This window comes from Ictalurus punctatus, chromosome 2, assembly GCF_001660625.3.
Source record: "Ictalurus punctatus breed USDA103 chromosome 2, Coco_2.0, whole genome shotgun sequence".
NCBI classification, from domain to species: Eukaryota; Metazoa; Chordata; class Actinopteri; order Siluriformes; family Ictaluridae; genus Ictalurus; species Ictalurus punctatus.
Window position 1 is genome coordinate 37,875,145 of NC_030417.2, and position 22,376 is coordinate 37,897,520.

General features: G+C 42.3%; 1 protein-coding gene across 1 annotated transcript in view; it reads left to right on the forward strand.

Annotated features, from left to right (window-relative positions):
• Nucleotides 1–5,334: 5,334 nt before the first annotated feature.
• LOC108261342 (deleted in malignant brain tumors 1 protein) overlaps nucleotides 5,335–22,376 on the forward strand; it is a 48,368-nt gene continuing 31,326 nt past the window's right edge. The window contains exons 1-4 of the mRNA XM_053677991.1: nucleotides 5,335–7,034; nucleotides 7,117–7,290; nucleotides 9,353–9,382; nucleotides 17,639–17,953. Of these exons, the coding sequence (XP_053533966.1) occupies nucleotides 7,260–7,290; nucleotides 9,353–9,382; nucleotides 17,639–17,953 (376 nt within the window). The 5' untranslated portion in view covers nucleotides 5,335–7,034; nucleotides 7,117–7,259. The remainder of the gene's footprint in view (nucleotides 7,035–7,116; nucleotides 7,291–9,352; nucleotides 9,383–17,638; nucleotides 17,954–22,376) is intronic.

A 22,376-nucleotide genomic window follows, 5' to 3' on the forward strand; every position in this document is an offset into this window, starting at 1 on the left:
CTTCCTCTGGACTTCCTTCCCGTGTTTCGTGAACGTGAGCGTGATGACGTAAGGACACTGCCCAAAAAACTTTCACTGCCAACGAGCCACATCATTTCAGACGTCTTAAAACACGTCACACGGCGTCCAGCACAAGGACATCGATCTGTTCTGTTCTGTTCGGTTCTGTTCTGTTCTGTTCGGGTCTGTTCGGGTCTGCTCCAACACTTGTTACACATTCAAACGCACAAATATTGTTTCTCTTGTATCGTGAGCTGGATGATGGAAATAATCTTTATTAAAGACTGATGTTTTGTGTGTGTTTCTGATCACGGCGAAAGCGTTCTGGTCTTTTGACTCGGCTCGATTTTAAACGTCGGGGAAATGTTGTGTCATAGAATTTTAACGGAGTTTACAACGAAGCATGAGTTTTACTGTAAGCTTACAGGAAGTGACCATAAGGCGCGGGTGATGTTAAAAAGCAATATGGTCATCTGGGTTTTTTTTTTGGACGTACAGTGTACAGTGGTGCTTGAAAGTTTGTGAACCCTTTAGAATTTTGTATTTTTCTGCATAAATATGACCTACAACATCATCAGATTTTCACACGAGTCCTAAAAGTATACAAATGAGCAAAAATATTATACTCGGTCCTTTATTAATTGAGGGAAATGATCCGATATTACATATCTGTGAGGGGTAAAAGTATGTGCACCTCCAGGATTATCAGTTTAACCTGAAGGTGAGATTAGAGTCGGGTGTTTTTTCGGTCAGTGGGATGATGATGATGATGATTAGATGCGAGTGAGCGAGCGATCTGTTTTATTTAAAGAACAGAACAGATCTATTAAAGTCTGATCTTCACAACACGTGTTTGTGGGAGTGTATCATGGCACGCACGAAGGAGACTTCTGAGGACCTCAGGGAAGAGTTGTTGATGTTCATCAGGTTGGAAAAGGTCACAGAGTCCTCTCTGAAGAGTTTGGACTCCACCGAGCTACAGTCAGACAGATTGTGTACAAATGGAGGGAATTTAAGACCACTGTTCCCCTCCACAGGAGTGGAGACCAACGAAGATCTCTCCAAGAGCAAGACGTGTAATAGTCCACGAGGTCACTGAGGAATTCGGGGTAACTTCTAAACAACTAAAGTCCTCTCACACATTAACATTAGAAAATGTTCAGGAGTCCATCATCAGGAGAACTCTGAACAACAACGGTGTGCATGGCAGGGTCGCGAGGAGAAAACCACCGCTGTCATTGATGGAACAATGAAAGAAAATATCAGGGCAGCTGTCCATGAACTGAATCTGAAGAGAAAGTGGGTCATGCAGCAAGACACTGACCCTAAACACACACATTGTTCTACTAAAGAGCGGTTCAAGAAGAATAAAGCGAATGTTTTGGAAGTTCTGACCGTAATCCAGTAGAGATGTTGTGGAAGAACCTGAAGCACGCAGTTCATGTGAGGAAGCCCACCAACATCCCAGAGTCGAAGCCGTTCTGTACCGAGGAACGGGATGAGACTCCCCCGAGCCGATGTGCAGGACCGATCAACAGTCACCCCGAACGTTTATCTGCAGTTATTACTGCACAAGGGGGTCACACCACGTACTGAAAACAAACCTTCACATACTTTTACCCACTCAGATATGGAATATTGGACCATTTTCCTCATAAATAATGACCCAGTATAATCTTCTCATCTCATGTGTTTAATAGGGATCTCTTTATCTACTTTTAGGACTTGTGTGAAAATCTGAATGCAGATGTGTATATATATATACACAATTCTAAACAGTTCATAGACTTTCAAGCCACATTGTCTATATGAGAATATTCATGACACATCCCATTTCCGTTGTAGTGCAGTTTGATTCCTCTTGATTTTCTGCCTCCAAAGCTACAGCAAAGACAGACAACTTTCACGTCTCCATCTCAAAGATGGAATTTAGGGAGGATTAAACCTTGGGAGGAACCAACTCGTCATGGGTAATCTATACTCTGGCAGAAGTTCGATTCAGTTAGAAATCATGACAGTATGCAAATGTAAAAGTTAAAGACAAACAATACTGAGAGTGTTGATAGCTGACAAAGTTTTTACCATGAGCACAAACGTCCGTGAGAACTGTACACTGAAACGCTTGCTGTAAGCCTCAGGCAGTCCGGACAGGAGTTTGCGGCTTTTTTCCCTCCAAATTGCGATGCAACTTGCGGAGATTTTTTGACGATCTTTTTGCGGGAAACTATCTGAATTGGCGCAATTGCAATCGCTCGAAATTGTTCTGCACGTTCTTTCACTGTGAAGTTTGTTGGTAAATGAGACCTTTTTAGCTGTACTCATGTTCCACGCACAAATCTACGAGGGCTTCGGCTGAAATCGCAGATTCCAAATCTGCGGGAGATCTGCGGTCATTAAAAAAAAATCGCAAGCTCCTGCGACTGTTGCGGAGTTCCTTGATTTCTGTGATCGCAAAATCCTGGAGGGACCGGGCTCAGGTACTCTACAGGTGTGCAATACAAAACCGTCCTGAGCCTCCGCAGGAAGTAGAGTCGCCGCCGAGAAGATGTCACCGCTGTCATTGTCCTATAGATCAAAAAGCTACAACTAAGGACTTTGAGGTTGGTCTTAATTATGAATTTGGAAGGAGATTTTGCAGGCACGGTAATCATTATAACAGCAATATATAAACGATTGTAATGAATACACTATTAAAAAAAAAAAAAAACAGCTGGGTAAAAACGAAGTGAGTAAAGATGACGACGCTGCCGGGTCGTAGACATCCGAGTTGTGGTGAACGGTGTGTCACGTGAGCAGCTTTTCTCCATATGAGCACAACAGAAGCTTCAAGCAGTACTTTTTTCTATATAAATGGTGGGAAAAACAGTGTGAGAACGCCGTTAGTGAACTAAAACAGTGTTATATTTGCATGCATTTTGAAATCATGAGCGACAAACATTGAAAAGCATGGACTAGAATGAACTTGACTCCAGCGCTAGCTGATAAACTGAGCTGTTACAGAGAAAATGCTCTGGTTTTAACCAGCTAGAAGTAGCATTAATTGTTAGCAATACAAAATTAGCTAACTGAAACGTTATCTACCCCATTCGGGTCATGTCAACATGCCTACCAGGCGCAACAAGCTATACCTAAACTCTAAAACCCCAATACTTTTAGCGTGTACGCAGTATAATAAAGCGTCGTTGATAAAGAAACAATGCCGTATTCAAGTAGATGCCGATAATGCCGATGATGATGTCTACACGGCCAACGAGTGTAGTCCTCGTAGTCATTTGACCTTGCCGTGACCTTTACCTTGTCTGGATCGGTTCCAGAATCGAATCAGCTGATCATTATATGGAATGGTAACCATTTAAATCCTACAAACATTGAACGACTCGTTCTTGAGATCTTGCACTAACGAGAATCTCAGACTGACGCACAGACAACCCAGAACGTACTCAAAGAAGGAGTATACGCTATAGCCCGGTTCACACGCAGACAGGGTTAAGAGACCGGTCTGACAAAACCAGACATACGTGTCTGCATATCCAGGGCTTGAAGTGGGGAAAAAGTTCCAGTACGCCACTTATTATTCTTATTCAATTATGCACATCGGCGTGTGTATCGGCCGGTATCGCTAATCATTTAAGCCTTACATTCTGGATTTCTACAGTGAAGGGAGAAGGGCAAAAAAGGAAAAAGAGGAGAAATAAAAAGAAAGATTTATAGTCATGTGGTTTGTATTGGAATGTTGTGAGTTCTAACCCCAGCACTACCGAGCTGCCACTGTTGGGCCCTTGAGCGAGGCCCTTAACCCTCAACTACTCAGACGTATAAACGGGATAAATGTAAGTCGCTCTGGATAATGGCGTCTGCCAAATGCCGTAAATGTAAATGTCTTTAATGGCCTTTTCTAGTGTAAGGTCAGTCTCTTTCAACAACTGCAGCCTTACTCTTTTGTCTTGTACTCATTTGATCTCGAATCAGACGGTCACAGAAAGCACCAAAGTTACACGACTGAATTTTCAATCTTATATTAGACATATTGCTCAATCGATTCTGACTCCTTACAGTATGTAATCTGTAATGTGTATTGTTGAAACCTCTAGCCCAATACCGAGTGTGTAATGCCTTTTATTTCCCTCCTTCACCATATGAACTAACAACTGACTGACGTGCTCTGGACTGTTATGTTATACTGCCCTCTAGTGGTTACATTAATATGTAGAATATATATTAATGCAGGCATACATTGGCTCCACTTGTCCCACTACAGCGATGCATCACTCCAAATCAATATTTCAGACCGATCACATGTCTATCCTTTTATCCATTGAAAGTTTCTCTCCTGATGTTGTTGATGGTGTGTTCTCTTCCAGGATGACTCCGTCCCCATCCAGGGCTCACTGACTGTTTTGATGAGTCCAGTTCAATTCAGTTTTTATTTTGTATAGTGCACTTTCATCACTTCTGGTGTTTGTAACCTCCTGGTGCATGTGCAAATAAATTCTGTGCAAAGTTCATTTGGTAGAAATGAACACAAATTGTTCTCTGAAACGCTTTCGTTAGGGTGACCACACATCCTCTTTTTCAGAACTTTAAAAAAGCGTACGTCCGGGATTCCTAAATTCGAGAAAATGTCCCGGATTCGGCTTTAGTTTCATTATGATGTGTTTATGGTCTAATACCGGATGATGTGTGCGCATGTTCGCATTGCTTTAACCCCGCTCTGTATTTCCCACCTTCTCGCACACCGATTGGTCGATTATAAAAGGCTTACAGCAACTATTGTCCAAATTCCTGCTCCTTACCCGTTAGCCTAGTCTCAGCGAAGGTTGTATTGTGTTCGACGTCAAACCGTTTCTTGACAATAACAGCAAATGCCAGCTGTCCTGAGTCGAAACAACTCCCATCACCATATAAGGTCATTTTTTATTTCATGTTATCACATTGCTTCGTATTACATCGTCTTTCATTTGCGTAAATGACGGCAAAACGGGTACAAGGTTCACTCGTGGCATCTCTTGACATTATTTACACATGTGACCTTGAAGTAATCCAAAAATAATCAGATTACATTACTTTCATATTGTGAGACTTGGATTACGTTATTGATGACATTTTTTATGAAGTAATTTGTAGCTGTAACAGAATTAAATAATTATATATTTTTAAAGTAACCCTCCCATCCCTGTGTGTGTGTGTTTGTGTGTGTGTGTGTGTGTGTGTGTGTGTGTGTGTGTATTTATCTCTTTTGGAAAAATGGTGTTCATCCTTCCAGTACATTTCATCTTTTCATGGCCCGACACCTTACTATAATAATAATAATAATAATAATAATAATAATAATAATAATAATAATAATAATAATTCCTTAGATTCATATAGTGCTTCTCTAGACACTCAAAATGCTTTACATAGCATGATGGGAAATCTCTTTAGCCACTAGCGTGTAGCATCACCCACCAAACACCAGCTATTAGTGGAGAGGAGAGAGTGATGTAGCCAGTTCAGAGAATGGGATTATTAGGGGGTCATGATGGAGAAGGACCAATGGGGGACTTTCACCTGGACACCGGGGTTATACCCCTATTCAATTCAATTCAATTCAATTCAATTCAATTTTATTTGTATAGCACTTTTTACAATAGACAGTAGCTGCGTTTACATGGACAACAATAATCCACTCTTAATCCGATTAAGACCATACTCTGATTAAGATACTACCATGTAAACAGAAATTTTTACTTCCCTTAATCTAATTAAGGTCATAATCGAAGTAAGCTCTAATGGAATTAAGACAGGTGGAGTACTCATGTTTCAGTCGCATTACGGACGTGTATTACAGACACGTAAACACCGTAATCACATTCTGAACGTCGTGTGGAGGTTTTCACCGCATTTTGCGACAGGACACGATCACACATGGCAGTTTTACATTTTACGGCGAACGAGAGAGTTCGGCTGCGTCCCAAACCGCATACTTTCCTACTACAGGCCTGCAGTGGGGAAAAATACATGTATCTCGGCTACTATATAGACGGTAATTACGCGATTTGGGACACACCCACCGCTTCAAGCAGCTGTCTATTAGCACGTACAGCATGACAAATAATTAACCGCACTTAAAGCGTTCGTAAAAAAATTAAATAAAAACTCCCAAAACTGTATACGGTCCCATAACGAAGACGAACTGTATGTTGATACGTGAGATTCTGGAGGGACGTCGGACGGCGTGGCGCGGTGACGTAATGACGCGGGCTGTTAATCTAATTATGTTCTAGAACATGTAAAACGGGTACATGACAGGAGTATTCTAAAAGCCACTCATGTAAACGCCTTAATCACATTATTATCTTACTCAGAGTAAGGTCAATAATTAGACTACTGCTGTCCATGTAAACGTAGTCACTGTCTCAAAGCAGCTTTACAGAAATATCAACACGGTATACAGATATTAAAGGTGTGAATTTATCCCAACTGAGCAAGCCACTGAGTGGCGATGGTGGTGAGGAAAAACTCCCTAAGATGTTAAGGAAGAATCCTTGAGAAGAACCAGACTCAGAAGGGAACCCGTCCTCATCTGGGTAACAACAGATAGTGTGAAAAAGTTCACACTATCTGTTGTGATACACCCTAATCTTTACAATAATTGTCCTGGGATTTTTACCGACCGCAGAGAGTCAGGACTTCTGTTTAACATCTCATCTGAAAGACGGTGCTGTTTTTACAGTATAGAGTCCCCGTCACTATACTGGGGCATTAGGTCACACACAGACCACAGGGTTAACGCCCCCTTCTGGCCTCAGTAATACCACTTCCACCAGCAACCTTGGTTTTCCCCAGGAGGTCTCCTATCTAGGTACTGACCAGGCTCAATGCTGCTTAGCTTCAGTGGGACACCAGGCAAGAACTGCAGGGTGATAGGGCTCACATCTGTAAGAGTGGTCTGTCTGGCTCTAGATGAGAAGTGGTGACAAGAGGAAGTGGATATTTTTGACACTTCATATACCCTGTGTGTTGGAACAGGTTTCACAAACAACCGTGCTGTGGTCTGTTCTTCAAACTTTTTTTTTAAGTATTGTATGTAATTGTAATTGTATTGTAAAAGGATTTCTGCTTTTCATGAACAAGAAATGGCCAAAACAGAAACTCCGCCTCTTCAGATGCATGGGAAGAAAAAAAATCAGCTATCATGAAGTCTTCAGCTTCGTCATGATAAGACAGCAGCAGTATTTGTAATCAACACCCAACTGACCCACGCCTCAAGGACCAGGATGCTGAGGCGTCGTCTCACTTTAATTCTTGGTAAATTCAATGTTTTTATTGATACATTTGGATTTTTTCTTTATTATATTTTTATAATCATTTCCGCATTTAAATGTGTGGAGTATATGCTGTGTAGGCGAGTCTACCCAGATCACAATGACTCTTTACCATGTGATTGCTGATATTCTTACACCTATTTCTTACTAGTCTGTAGAGGATGTTAGAATTTAAATTTTTATTTTAGCATGAAGACATTCCCCAGAGAAAGACCTTTACAGAGCATGTTTACTTTTGTAAACGACACTTTGATCAATATTTCAATGGTCGGCATTACAGTATCTTTTATTTCGAGATGTGTGTGAGAGACTGTTTTCACTTCTTGTGAATTCTTCAAACGCAGTCAGGTCTGACAAGAAACTTATAAATGTTGGTGTTCAGACAATATCCTTTAATAGTTGTTAGAATTTATTTTCTGTTTAATTCATTGTCTGGTCGTTGAGAGGAAACTCTTTTCCTCGTTTGAGAATGTAATACACACAGTGCTCTCCAGAATTTTTGCCATTCCTCATAAAAACAAAACAAAAAAAAATAGATAAAGTAAAAATAAAATACAAACATTCCACAAAGTGATTATGTCACATATAGAGAGTAATCAGTATTCAATTCAATTCAGTTCAATTCAGTTTTATATGTATAGTGCTTTTAACAACGAATATTGTCTCAAAGCAGCTTTACAGAAACATATAAACACAGGATAGAGAGTTTAAGTGTGTGAATGTATCCCTATTGCGCAAGCTGGTGGCAACGGTGGCCAATATGAGGAAGAAACCTTGAGAGGAACCAGACTCACAAGGGAACCCGTCCTCATCTGGGTAACGCGGGACAGTGTGAAAGTAAAGGAAAGTTCATTATGGTTTTTATATGAAGTCTGTTTGTTGAACTAGTCCACTGTTCACTAAAAGAGACCTGAGTGCAGGACTGCATGTGGTAATTGAAGTCCTAAGGCCATCGCAGCAACCGTAGTCCCAGCAACCACAGCAAGAATGTCCATGTGGAATTGAGGTCCGAAACCATTTCATGATACTTCAAGCGGCACTGTCCTCAGCAATCTCCAGGCTGCACTGCTTGGGGTCGTCCTCAGTAGCAGAACGTAGCCTCCAGTTGATGAGAGCTCCATCCAGAGGTAGGGCATCGGGATGGATCAGGCAGGTCCGGAGAGCAGAAAGGATCAGGATCACTGACATCACCATAATATCACGTGTGGCTCGACAGAAGGAGAGAGGGAGAGTGAGGTATAGAGAGGGAGAGATTATTAGTTATGTTTACTCTCCTGTGATGGATAATACTGTGTACTTTGCATAAAGGAAAGTCTACTCATGGTAAGCTTGAGTAAACAAATATGTTTTCAGCCTGGACTTAAACACTGAGACTGTGTCTGAGTCCCGAACACTAAGTGGAAGGCTGTTCCATAAATGTGGGGCTTTGTAAGAGAAAGCTCTTCCCTTTGGTTCTGCTGTAGCCTTCGCATCCTGTTCTTGGTGATGTCACTGTGGTGGTCCATTTTCTCTGTTGGTTGATGATGGGCTTCACAGTGTTCCGTGGTACAGCTAATGTTTTGGAAATTCTTTTATATCCCTCTCTGATTGATTCCTTTTGACAAGTGAGATACCGTACATGCTTTGTAAGCTCTTTGTGGACCATGGCTTCAGCAGTCAGACGAAACCAACAAGATGTGAAGAAAATCCTGTATGATAATTACTTTTGAACATGAGATTGAATGTAATTGGTTCATTATGAACCCAGCCACACCCATAATTATAAAAGGGTGTGCACACTTATGCAGCCAGGTTATTGTAACTTTTAATAGCTTTTAATAAATATAAGTGTTTTATTTCTGTAACTGGAAGTGCAGAGGTTGATCACGGTTGTTTCAGTTGTGACCGAATCGAAGGCACGATATAATATATTCAAATACGCATAGGTGATGTTTATTTATATTTCAGTTGAGTTTATTATTATTAAGATTATCAAACAAAAGACAGCTTTGGATGTTTACATCACTGGTTTAACGAAATTCCTCCTCTTTATTTTTTCTCCATAGTCAGTGTTCTTGGAGCTTCTCTGCTGGTTGGTAAGTGTATTTTTCATTTGAATAAATTTAATTTACTCTCTAGATCAGGGGCATCAAACTCAAATTCTGTCCAGCCCACATCAGCACTTTTTGTGAACCTCTGAGGTGTCGTATACTACAGCTATTAAAGGTACATTATGAAAGATTAATCCAAATAGTAAATATTACGTCTTTAACAGTAAAGTAGGTGAGTTCAACAACATTTGTATGATTTTGTACCTCCTTATGCAAGTGTATACAAAGTTCCACCTCCAGAAACTAGTAGAGCTCAATTCGAGTTAGCGTTAGCAAAGCCTGTCATGACATCACTTTCAAGCGCGCTCGACCATTCAGCTGCTTGAAAACCAAGTTACAACACTATAAATACATGGAATTATTCTCATGCTGATTTATGAGAATGGCCAAGAGTGCCACTGCTGCTCTGGTTTTCTTTGTAATGTGCTCTAATGTGAGTTTCAGGCTCAGGTGTTAACATCATTAGCTGCATGGGAGTTAGCTAGCATTACATACATTTCACTGACGGTAGATCACACAAAGCTTTCCCTAACCTGGCTCTCCATGTGAGAAAAATGTATCTACTTGATTCGGTATGTAAAGCAGGCCATTTAGACCGTACAAAGCTTTATAGAGGTTGTGTTTACATACATGTACGTGTATGTTAATTCTGTTTCCACCTTCCATATTGGAAAACCGCCAGCAATGTTTATTCTAGTTTTTTGCATTACTTCTCATTAAGATTTTTCCATTATCATTCACTTGATTTTTTTTGCTCATAGGAGAATTATCTTGCCGTGTTGGGCACTTACCAGTTGCGGCCATGTTTTTTTTTTATTTTCAAACAGACTGAGATGAGGGTGGAGTGATGGGCTTTATTTTTCAGTCTATTAAATGACTGAAAAGAGAGGCATGTAAACACAAACAGGCTTTCCATAGCATAACACATGGATTTTCTCAGCCACATAATACACTTGTGCTGAGGCCATGATTTAAACAATACATTTTTAAACTGATATTCCACATACAGGTTATTATCTGTTATCTATTCTATTTTGTAACACCAATAACATAGGCTTTGAAATTAAAATAGGATGATTCTAGGAAAAAGGATTTGCTTACAGAAACTATTCATCAGTATGCACTATGGTTAACATTTATTATACTGATTAAAGTTTTTATTTCCATGAAAAAGTGTTTTAATTTCAAACACTTTTCATCGTCACGATAAAATGCAAGGGTAACGATAGTTTTGGACATGTCTGTATATAGTTTATGGATTTAATATTGTGCAATATTCATCATTTTCCATATAGAACAAAAATATATACTTAACACATTAAAAATTAAAAACAAGGAGCTGAAATGCTCAATAAAATGCTCAATAAACAAAATGATCAATATAATCTAGCACATCTTGTGTCTTACAAGATGAACTGACCTCCTGGTTTAGAGAACACAAACACTAGTAAGAATGAATGTGTGTAAATGGGCCCCTTCAGGAAACACTTTATTTCTTGCACTAAACACAAACCACACTACGGAGGAAGTCATGGTTTCATATCTTCACTTACTGTAAAAGAACTGTTTGAAACTTTTTCACAACTCAGCATGCACAGTATCATAAAAGGTGAGAAAAATCTGACTAAGACACAAATACAATACCAGAATACTTAATGTACAGTATATACATGTACATTAATCATGTACAAAAATCTCAAATAGATTGGACTATTCTGCCAAAATAGATGGAGAAATTACATCATCATCAACATCATCATCAGATCCTCATTTGTTCATCCAGGCCTGGAGTATATTAAAAGAAGAGATATAAACCTGTACAACACAGCAGGTCCCAAAAGTGTAACTGGTTATATGACAGATTTCTGTCTTTGCCAGGAAGTTCAAGTCAAGTGAACAACACACTAACCACATGAGATGACACAGAACTAAATAAGACCTACACACCCTTCTCAGCTGTCCTCACTATCCGCTGCAGGGTCTTGCATTCCAATACAGTGCAATTTCCCAAACGTTCACATGACGTTAATAATGTGATTAAGGTGTTTACATGTCTGTAATAAACGTCAATAATGCCACTAAAACAGGAGTACTCCACATGTCTAAATTCGATTTGTGTTTACTAATGACTTTAATTGGATAAAGGTAATTAAAAATTACTGTTTACATGGTAGTTTCTTAATCATAGTATTGTCTTAATCGGTTAATATTGGATTATTGTTGTCCATGTAAACGTACTGACTGTCTCCGGAATTATACCTAAACATGCACCGTCAAATGTTTCACGATCAGCATAAAAATCTACTCGCTCATCCTCTTTCAGCACCTGGATGAGTAATACCAACAAGGTCACGAGGAAGTTCTATGTGCCCCTTAACAATGGCTGTGAAGCTGGGGGAAAAATGGTTGTAGCCACTGGGTTGTGCGAGATCACAATCACCCTTTAAAATATTGAAAATGTGCAGGTTGATGCCCATGACGCAGCTGTACAAATATTTGAAAGAGGGACCCCTCATAGGGCTGCCCATGAAGTAGACCCACTCCTGGTAGAGTGACCTCGAACCTGAGGAGGGATCTGGAGACCCTTGCCCTTATAGGCATAAACAGTAGCCTCTACAATCCATTTTGACAGACACTACTTGGACTAAGCGTGACCTTGCCTATGCCCTGTATGACAGACAAATGAACTGAACAAACTGAATCTGACTGCTGGAATTCAGCAGTCATTTGGATATAACACTTTAGTGCTCGCACTGGGCACAACAGGCTCACACTCGACCCCTGCTCATCCTTCTGAGTTGGGGCCTTAAAAGCTGACAGACTGAGGGGCTGGTTCGTATAAGATTAAGAAAATGTCTTGGGGAGAAATGAAGGGTTTGGCCATAAAGTTACCCCTGTGTTCCCAGAACTCCAGTGTAGGCACTCTTGGCGTACTGTTAAGGTGTGCCACTCACCTACTCATCTAGCCGATGCCATGGCTAAGAGGACAGCTGTTTTCATAGACAGCCACCTCAATTCTGACCTCTCTAGAGGTTCAAATGGGGGCTGACACAGTGCCTCTAATACGAGATGCAAGTCCCAAGAGGATACTGGATTTCGTCGAGGAGGTCTCAGTCATTGAGCACCTTTAAGAAAGCGGGTCACAAGGGTGTGGGACCCAATCGTCACACCGTCTACTCTATTATGCATGGCTAAGATGGCAGGCATGTATACCTTGATGGTCAGGGCTGCAAGGCCTCTATCAAGACGGGACTGGAGAAAGCTGAGGATTACCGATATGGAACAGCGTGTTGGTTCCTGATTTTGTGCTTGGAACCATTCAGAAAAAAGCTTCCATCTGTTAGCGTACAACGCATTGGTGGAAGGTGCATGGGAGCTGTGGATGGTCTTTACAACTGCTGGATCACACAGCCTTAGTAATGGCTCTGGCACTTCAGAGGCCAGACCTAAAGTTGCAACCAGGATGGGTTCGGGTGCCAGATTCGACCCTCCATCTGTGAGAGGAGATCCCTCCTCACAGGGAGGCACCAAGGCTCCCTGTACAGTAATCTGTGTAGTATTGGGAACCACACTCTCCCTGGCCATTTGGGGGCTACTAGTAGCACTTTGTGATTGCCCCTGAAGATCCTGTCTAGGGAGGGCAGTATCAATGGTAGTGGAGGGAAAGCATACAGTCAATTTGGCCACGCATGGGCCAGTGCATCTTGGCCTAAGGGGCTTGTTGGTTCCCCCAGTGAAAACCAAAGGGGAAAGTGTGTCATTGCCAGTGAGGCGAAAAGGTCCACCTCTGCCCTGCCATATCTGTGCCAGATCGCTTGCACTACTTCGGGGTGCAGCTTACATTTGCCAGGGTGTGGGTTGTGCCAGGATAGAAAATCTGCAGTTGTGTTTTGAGTGCCTGGTAAGAGCCCTCAGGCTCAATAATTGAGGATGTTAGGCCAGCCTCAAGGATTGTTTGGACCTGGTGCTCCCCTGGTGGTTTACATGGTAGATCACAGATGTGTTGTCTGTTCTTATGAGGGCATGTCTTCCTACCAGAAATGGAAGGAAATGTTTGATGGCGAGCCGCACTGCCTGTGGCTCTAACAAATTTATGTGTTGTTCCTGCTGCCAAGGACTCCACTGGCCTCTGGCTGCCCTGCATTGCCATACAGCTCCCCAGCCTTCCAGGGAGGCATCTGTGGTCACTAATTCTCTACAAGAATGTAAGGGAACCCCCTGGGTAAAATATGCTTTTCTCCTTCATGGGCACAGGCACCTAAGGCAACTGGCAGTGACTCTGACCAGCTTGTGCCTGTGTTGAGTGGGATGCAGGCTGAAGTCGTTCAGCCAGATATGGAGAGGCTGTAATGACAGAAGGCCCAAAGGGACCACCGATGAAATGCTTTGAGGGCCAGAGCCCTGCCTCTTCTGAAACGACTGATGAGCTGGAGGATGTTGCTAACTCGCTGTTGAGAGGGGGTAGCCATCATCAACCGTGAGTCCAACTGGATGCCAATAAACAGTCTTCGCTGACTGGGCATCAGAGAGCTCTTTCCATAATTCACTGTAAGCCCTAGCTTGGTAACATGGGAGACCAGCAATGCTGATTCTCTGATGGCATCTACCCTTGACTGGGAACAGATCAACCAGTCATCTAAGTACAGGAAAATTTGCATCCCCCGGCCTGCAATGGAGACAATGCCGCTGCTACACACCTGGTGAAGACCTCTGGCACCAGCGAGTTCTCGAACAGGAGCACACAAAACTGGTAAGTCCTTCCCTTGAAGGCGAAACAGAGGAATTGCCTGTGCTGGGGTGCGATTGTAACGTGAAAATATGCGTCTTTCAGGATGTTGGTTGTAAACCAATCATTCTGCCTGATGCCTTGCAGCACGTCCACTGTAGGTAGCATGTGGAACTTGAAAACCTTGAGGTGTGTGTTCAGAGGTCTTTAATCCAGTACAGGGCGAAATCCACCATCTTTCTTTGCGATAATAAAATACGTGGAATAGAATCCACTGTTCTGTAAGGTGCTCTCTAATTGCTCGATGCACCCTTCTTCAGGAGACCACAGACCTCCTGGCCGTAGGGCCAGAGCCTTGTTTGGGTCCTTGACTAAGGTCATTTTGACTACCAGGAACCTCGGCGTTCAACGTCTGAATTGAATGTTGTAGCCTTGTGACAGGGTTGATACATCTCAGGGATCTGACGTAAGCGCTTCCCAGCATCTGAGCTGCTGGCTGGTGAGGCATCCGACTGCGTGAGTGGTGCAGTCATTGTCTACCCCTTCGCCCCTTACCATTTCTGGAGGGGCGACGCCCGAAGTCTGGCCTCTCTGTGCCAAGCGAGGGGGCTGGGTGGGGATTGGCTGATGAAACCTTTGTGGGCATTGTGCTCTCGGCTGGGTAATCGGCTGTGGTATGTACTGAGACATATTTGTTGCCCTCTCTGTCTAGCGGGGTGTTTACGATGCGACTAGCAAACTGTTGTCTGGCCTGTGTAACCTGTAGGCTGCGCTCCAGGGGCTGGCTGTGCATCTGGGCCGAATAGTTCCCCAGGAATAACAGGAAAAGAGCAGAGGGCTCTCCTGCAGGCTTCCAAAAGTGGAGACTGGGCCAGCCATATTTGGCGTCGGGCGAGGGTTAACGAAGACATTAGCCTCCCCAATTCTATTAGATAGTGCTCTACAGTCTGTCAGTAGATGAGAGAAACATCTCAGGTCTGCCCATCTCCTCAGCACATCTGCACCTCCTCGATATATGGAGCTGAGGGTGGGATACAGAAAGCTGCGGACTGAGAGGTCTTCCTGAAAAAAGTGCTCTGAGGAATCACCTTGAAAGGTGCTGTGTCTAACCCCATTTTTAGAGTGCTGTGGCTAACCGTGGTCTTTGGAGGACGAATGTTTGTAGCTCCAACACTACTTCTGTGTTACAAGAGTACCAGTGGTGCCTGCACTCCTGAAACCTGCTTACCAACGTGAGAAGATAACAAGAAGTAATTTCTGGGTTAGACGTGCCTTTAGTACACGTCACCCAGGTCACAGGTGACCTTGTTGATATAAACACTCGACCTGCACGTACACGTGATGGACATCCAGGTGCTGAAAGCACTGCCTCTGGCAGTCAGTAGAAATGAAATAGAATCATGATCGGTGCTCCTTAACTAGATAAATAAGTAAGCTTGAAGACTTTTACTCCGGTTACGTAGTTCAAATTGGTCGTACTTACTCATCCAGATTGCTGGTTTTAATCAGTATTATCCATTTTAATTGATGGGTCTGTGGTTCTTTGGGAGGATGCCAAAAATGTCCAGTAGCACAAATCAAGCACAAGTAGGCAGGTGCCTCCAACTCTGTGATGCTGAGACTGCCATCTAGTGGTAGCTGCATTTTTTGGACGCAGATATGTGTGTGTGTGTGTGTGTGTGTGTGTGTGTGTGTGTGTGTGTGTGGATCGGGAGATATTCGTGAGTGGATTGTACAAAGCAAACCGCGAAAAGAAAGTCTCAAAATCCAAATGAACCGAACAGAATCGACTCAGAAAAGACGTCAATGAATGCACGCGTGTCACTTGATCCACAAATGCACATCTTACTTGTTGCACGCACAAATTATGATACATTAATACAAAATAGAACATTTCTATTTTGCCGCACAATCATTTAACTCTGAATTTCACAGACAGAAACTGTAAGGCATTTGTTTGTGGATAGTAAGATGCATTTGCAACATTTATCAAGTTCATGCATAATTGCGCACGCATTTCTTAATACTTTTGAGACTAATTTCATCCAATATATTCACTGCAGCATTCCAGTTGTCCCCATACAATGACATTATTCTCTAGTTTTTGAGTAATATTATATTGTTTCAAATGATTCTATAAGTTTAATATCTTTTCTGAGTGATACTGATGACAGTGATTCTGATTTTCCAGTTGGGTTTGTTTATAAAACCCTTAATGTTGTTATTCTGATGTATTGCTATGGCTAATGGTTCTATGTCCAAGACAAAAAGAGATGGGAAGAGTGAAAATTCTTGTCTAGTTCCTTGTTGTAACGTGAAGGTTTTTTGAGATGTACTATTGCATTGTACAGCCACGTTTGACTTTTGTTGCAAAATATTTGAGGAATGTCTTCCTTTAATGAAGTTTGTGTGATCTGAGTAAATGAGACGAGATGTAATAGGTTCAATTCTGGAAGCTAATACTTGGCTGATGATTTTAATATCAGTGCTGGTTAGAGAAATAGGGCGGTAATTAGCAGAGAGTGTTGGATCTTGTTTTGGTTTGGGGAACAGTCACGTTAAAGCACTATTCATGCGTGGCGGTATAGTTTTTGTGTTTTTTTTATTATTATTATTTTTTTTATTTCTTCTGCCACTCTAATAAACAGTGGAGATGCTGTGTTCCAAAACTAGAAATAATCAGGAGATGCATCTCATCTACCCCTAGCAATTTGGTCTTTGGGAGGTACTTTAATGCATTTTCATATTCTTTGTAGGATAATGGTGTTTGTAGGGATTCCTTTTGTTCTTTCTAATGGAAATTTTTCCAAACTTTTGTTGTGTGTGTTTGTGCTGCTTACAAGTGAGTTCTAGTGGAAGCTTTTATTCATGTTGATCGATCTCTGCCGAATTTCCCTTTCCAAAAGCGTTCCCATTTTACTTACGCTTTTGATATTTTGTTCTTAAAAATGTTAAAGTTTTTTTTAATCTAATTTTCTTCTTCTTCTTTTATTTTTTCATCTATGTATTGTTCTCTGTTTTTTTTTCATTTCCATTGATACTTATTTCTCTTTTGCCTTTTTAATGCAATTTTATTTCTCTCCGTTTACTTTCCTTTTTTAAATTCTCTCTTTGAAAAAATCTATAACTTTTTTTTAAATAATATATTGCTAATAAAGTCCTTATCCAGCTCTGAACAGAGGGGAGGGGGAGGGGGAGGTAGTGGATTAAAAATAAGTACGAAATTGGAGTTAAAAGGTGTTAGTAACCCTACAGTATAAGATTCATTAACTAATGCAAATAATCAATCAGTCATTCATATTCATTTATAGAGCACATTTAAAAACAACCAAGGTTGACCAATATAGTGCTGTACAATATATAATGTTCATTAAAAGTCCGGACATCTTTTTGATAAAGGATTATGGAATGACAGAAATGGATTCATATTAGTTCAAGTGATGTAATATTGCAATATAGTAATGAGATTCATTAAGATGAATTAACAGTAACATGTATTTTGCTGTTTGTCTTAGATGGCGCTAATATACGACTCGCTGGTGGTAATCACTCCTGCGCTGGTAGAGTGGAAGTCTATCATAATAACCAGTGGGGAACAGTGTGTGATGATAACTGGGGCATAAATGATGCGCAGGTGGTGTGTAGAGAGCTTGGATGTGGTAATGCTGTCAGCGCTCATCAAAGTGCCCACTTTGGTCAGGGAAGTGGTCCAATATGGCTGGATGATGTTCCGTGTTCTGGAAGTGAAAGCACCATCACACAGTGCACTCATAATGGATTTGGTATACACAACTGCGACCATGGTGAAGATGCTGGTGTTACTTGCTCAGGTACAGAAACAGTCTTATATTATGACCTTGTCATCAATGTAGTTCTGTTTTTTTTTGTGTGTTCTGCAGTTTAATGTTTGAAAAGCTTGATGATGATTTCTCTCTCAGCATCTCTGGCTCTATACATTGGTGTTGGAGTGACAGCAGGACTGCTTCTCATCTTAGTTCCAGTCATCATTTGCTTTGTGAAGACACAGAAAAGACGGAAATATCAGATGGATAAGACGAAGGATTCACAGTGTGAGTTGGAAAAGTCATAAACATTTCACTATATTAGTAAAAGCATCCCTTTGACAATGGAAATAACTATAATTTTGTTTTATACTACAGCGCTGTTGCAGTCTTACATGTGATTCATTTTATTAAACTGCAGTTCTGACATTAGTGCAGCTACAAATCACAGGTTTATATTTACAAGCTCATTTTTATATGTTATTGTTTCGATTGGAACAACCTAAAAGCTTATTATTTATTTATTTATTTTTTAAATTTGTGTATTGGTGACATGGTGAAAGTTTTTGTAAGCAATTTCCAGTGTCAGCACTTTTTAAAAGTCAGAAGGAAAGCTAGAACCTTTTTGACAAGGGAAAGTCTTCAGGGCAGAGGAGTTTGCAAAGAAACACTTTGTGGTTTCTCACATACATGACAAGCTGAAATAGTTTTTTGTCTTAACTTCAAGCGAGAGAAAAAAAAGAGGCTGATGAGGGAACAACTGAGAAGAGGAACTAACTTCTGTAAAAGATCTTGCACAACAAGTAATTATAAACGGATAAAAAGTGTATTTAGTTCTTTAATGTATAAAAAACGAATCAATAACAATTGCTGAGGTATAAGAGAACTAAAAACTTTTAATATATAATCAACATTGATTGCTGATTATTTTCCTGTAACAGCACGACACAGACAGTTTTATTTATTACTTGTATTATTCTTGTTGAATTTGAATATATATCTTCTATATAGTAAACATCTGGGTCACCCCTGTTCCCTGAGAAGGGAATGAGATGTCGCGTGAGCTCAACGCTATGGGAAGTGCTCTCATGCGTGACCGGTATCAGAAGCTTGTGAAACATCATGACTATTTATAGGCCTGCCATGATTAGGTGACGTGGCAATTAAGCGTGACATGTGATATATAAACACCACCTGTGAACCGTGTCGTCAACCTCTATTATCTGAAGTGAAAACACAATTCACAGGTAGGCCCCAGTAGGACAAAGTTATGCAACGTCTTGTCCCCTTCTAAGGGAACAGGGTTACATGAGTAACCCAGACATTCACTTTCAAAGGGAACTCAGCATTGCGTGAGCTTCATACTGTGGGAATGAGAATTCCCACTCCGTCATACTGTAGGTACGGCCTTTTCAAAAAGATGCGAGCCCGAGGTTCACTGCAAAACACCCGGAGCGGAAGGTATATCCAAGCTGTAATCTTTGGATAAAGCCTTTGAGGAGGCCACCCCCCCTAGTGGAATGAGCCCTTATGCCAAGAGGCGCAGCGAAAGCGATAGAGATTGCTTCCATTATCCAATTAGAAATGCACTGCTTCGACACAGCATCACCTCTACTGTTGCCGCCAAGCAGACCAGCAGCTGCTCTGACTTATGCCACTGGCTGGAGCGATGGACATAAGTACAGAGAGCCCTAATCCAGGGGCAGGAAGGGGCAACAGAGAGAACTTGTAGATCTCCTACTCGCTTGAGTGATGTCAGGGTCAGCAGAAGACTTACCTTTGGAGTCAGAAGCTTCTCTGAGGCTGACTCTAAGGGCTGAAATGGGGCACCTGACAGACCTTCCAGGACCACAGAAAGGTCCCAGAAAGGTATGCGTGGTCTGCAGATGGGCCTCAGCCTCCTGATACCATGCATAAACCTTGAAGTTAGAGGATGTTGCCCCACAGAGGCTCCATCAATAGGGGCATGGTTAGCCAAAATGGTGGCCACGTAGACCCTTATTGTAGGAGGAGACAACCCCACTGAGAAATATCCTTCTAAGAACTCCAGGAGTGTAGCTATTGCGCAGATCACTGGGTTTAGCTGTCGTTCCTCACACCACCATACAGTTTCCTTGTGGATGGTGCTCTAGTGTTCAACATGATCTCTACAGCCTCAGTTGTGAGACCAGAATCTATGAGCTGGTGCCCCTCAGGGGCCAGACCCACAGTTTCCATGGTTAGGGTGATAAATCAGCCTTCCGGCTTGAGAGAGTAGAACCTTGCAGATGGGAATCTCTGAAGGAGTGCCATCTAGCAGGGAAATTGTCTCCGAGCACCATATACGTGCCGGCCAATAAGGTGCTACTAGCAGCAGATGAAGACGGTCTTCGCGAACTCTTACTAGAACTTGTGGGAACAGAGCGATCGTGGGGAAAACATATAAATGTGATGTTGATGGTGCAGTAGGAGTGAGGGCAAACCACAGCAGGCAGTGTGTTGTCTCCTTGGAGGCGAACACATCCACTTCCGCTTGTCTGAACCTCCGCTGTATGCACTCCACCACTTGTGGATGGAGCCACTAATCCCTAGGCCTCAGCCTCTGCCTCAACAGGATGTCTGCCCGCACATTCCAGTTGCCGAGAATGTACATTGCACTCACTGACAAAAACTTTCCCTCTGCCCAGAGAAGAATTGGTTGCGCCTGCCTGAACAGGGGGCACGAACATAATCCTCCCTGGTGGTAAATATATGAGACCACCACTGTATTGTTTGTCACAACTAACACATGGTGACCTCTCAATTGAGGAAGAAAGAATTCAGTGCTAGAAATATGGCCCGCATTTCTAGGCGATGTATATGCCACTCCAGATGGGGGCCGCTCCAGAGACCGTGAGCTGGACAGCCATCTAAGACCACACCCCAGCCTGTGAGGGAGGTGTCTGTCATTTCCGTCTTGCGATAAGGAGACACCCCTAGAGTGTGACCCAAGGCTAGAAACCAGGAAAGCCTCCACATTCTCAGAGCACATAGGCATTGCCACGTGAAACTGATTGCTCTCAGAGGTTTCATTCTCGGATGAAACCCCCAACTTTTCAGCCACCACTGAAATGGTCTCCTGTGCAATAGGCCCAATGGTATGACATCGGCTGCTGCTGCTATGAGCTCCAACAGTCTCTCATAGAGACTGGAGGGGATGCCGAGATCCAGCTTTATCTTGCTCAATCATGATTGGAATGATCCAATGCATGTTAGTGATAGAAATGCCCTCATTTGAGTAGAATCCTTATAACCTCTAGAAAAGTTGTCCTCTGCACTGGAGAAAGCATACTTTTCTGACATTCAACCTGATCCCCAATCTCTTCATGTGGGTGACAACATCATCTCGATGTCGAATTGCCAGTTCTCTGGATCGTGCTAGAATTAAGAAGTCGTCCAAGTAGTTTAGTACACGGATGCCCTGGAGTTGCAATGGAGCCAGAATAACATCCATGCACTTTGTGAAGGTGTGAGGGGATAAAGCTAGCCTGAAGGGAAGAACCTGATATTGGTATGCATTGCCTTCAAATGCAAACCTCAGGACCTTCCTGTGACTGGCCAATATTTATATATGGAAAATGCACCTTTTTAGATCTATCGTCACAAACCAGTCCTCAAACTGAATCTGTGGAACGATAAGTTTGAGCCTCAGCATCTTGAACCTGTATGTCTGTAGAATACAGAAGAGATCTAAAATTGGCTGCATATGCCCATCTTTTTTACAGACCAGGAAATAATGGCTGTAAAAACCTCCCTCCATCAGGGAACGGGATACATGTTCTATGGCCCCTTTCTCCAAGAGGGATCTTACTTCCTGCACTAATGTTGGGCTCTGCTCTGTCTGCTACTGTGGTTAGCACACCTCTGAACCGGGGGAGGGGTCGAGCTAATAACTGGACCAGGTAGTCCTTTTCTATGCTAGACAGAACCCAAGGAGACATATTTGCCAGTAGTTTCTATGCTGCCAGATGGTCTTTTAGTGATGTTAACTTTTCCACATTATATTGGAGGGAAAGCATCAGATTTTCATTACCCTGTGACATCTCGCTGATCAGAGAACACTGAAAACTTGGGACAGCCTTGGCTAGGGGAGGCCCTACAGTAGTACTAGGCATAACTGCCCTAAAAACCTCATGTCCCCTGATACATCCCTCCACAGACCTTCAGGACCACTCCTCCTTGTCTGTCTGCTTGGCTTTTATGACCATTCTCAGATCAGGCCTAGTAGTAGGCTGTGACTATGTCTGCCCGGTTCCACTGGCTGTCTGTGGGAGGAGGCAGGCCGCCACACTTGCCTTCTGTGCCTCCCTCGCACTAGCGCTGTCCTTGAACTCGACACAACAGGGAAGGAACTGGCTGAATGCCGCCTTATGTTGAGTTCACTCAGCTTGTCTACTTGGTAGGCCTGCAACACTGCCATTGTCTGCTGTGACCCACAAGCAAGACCCACTAC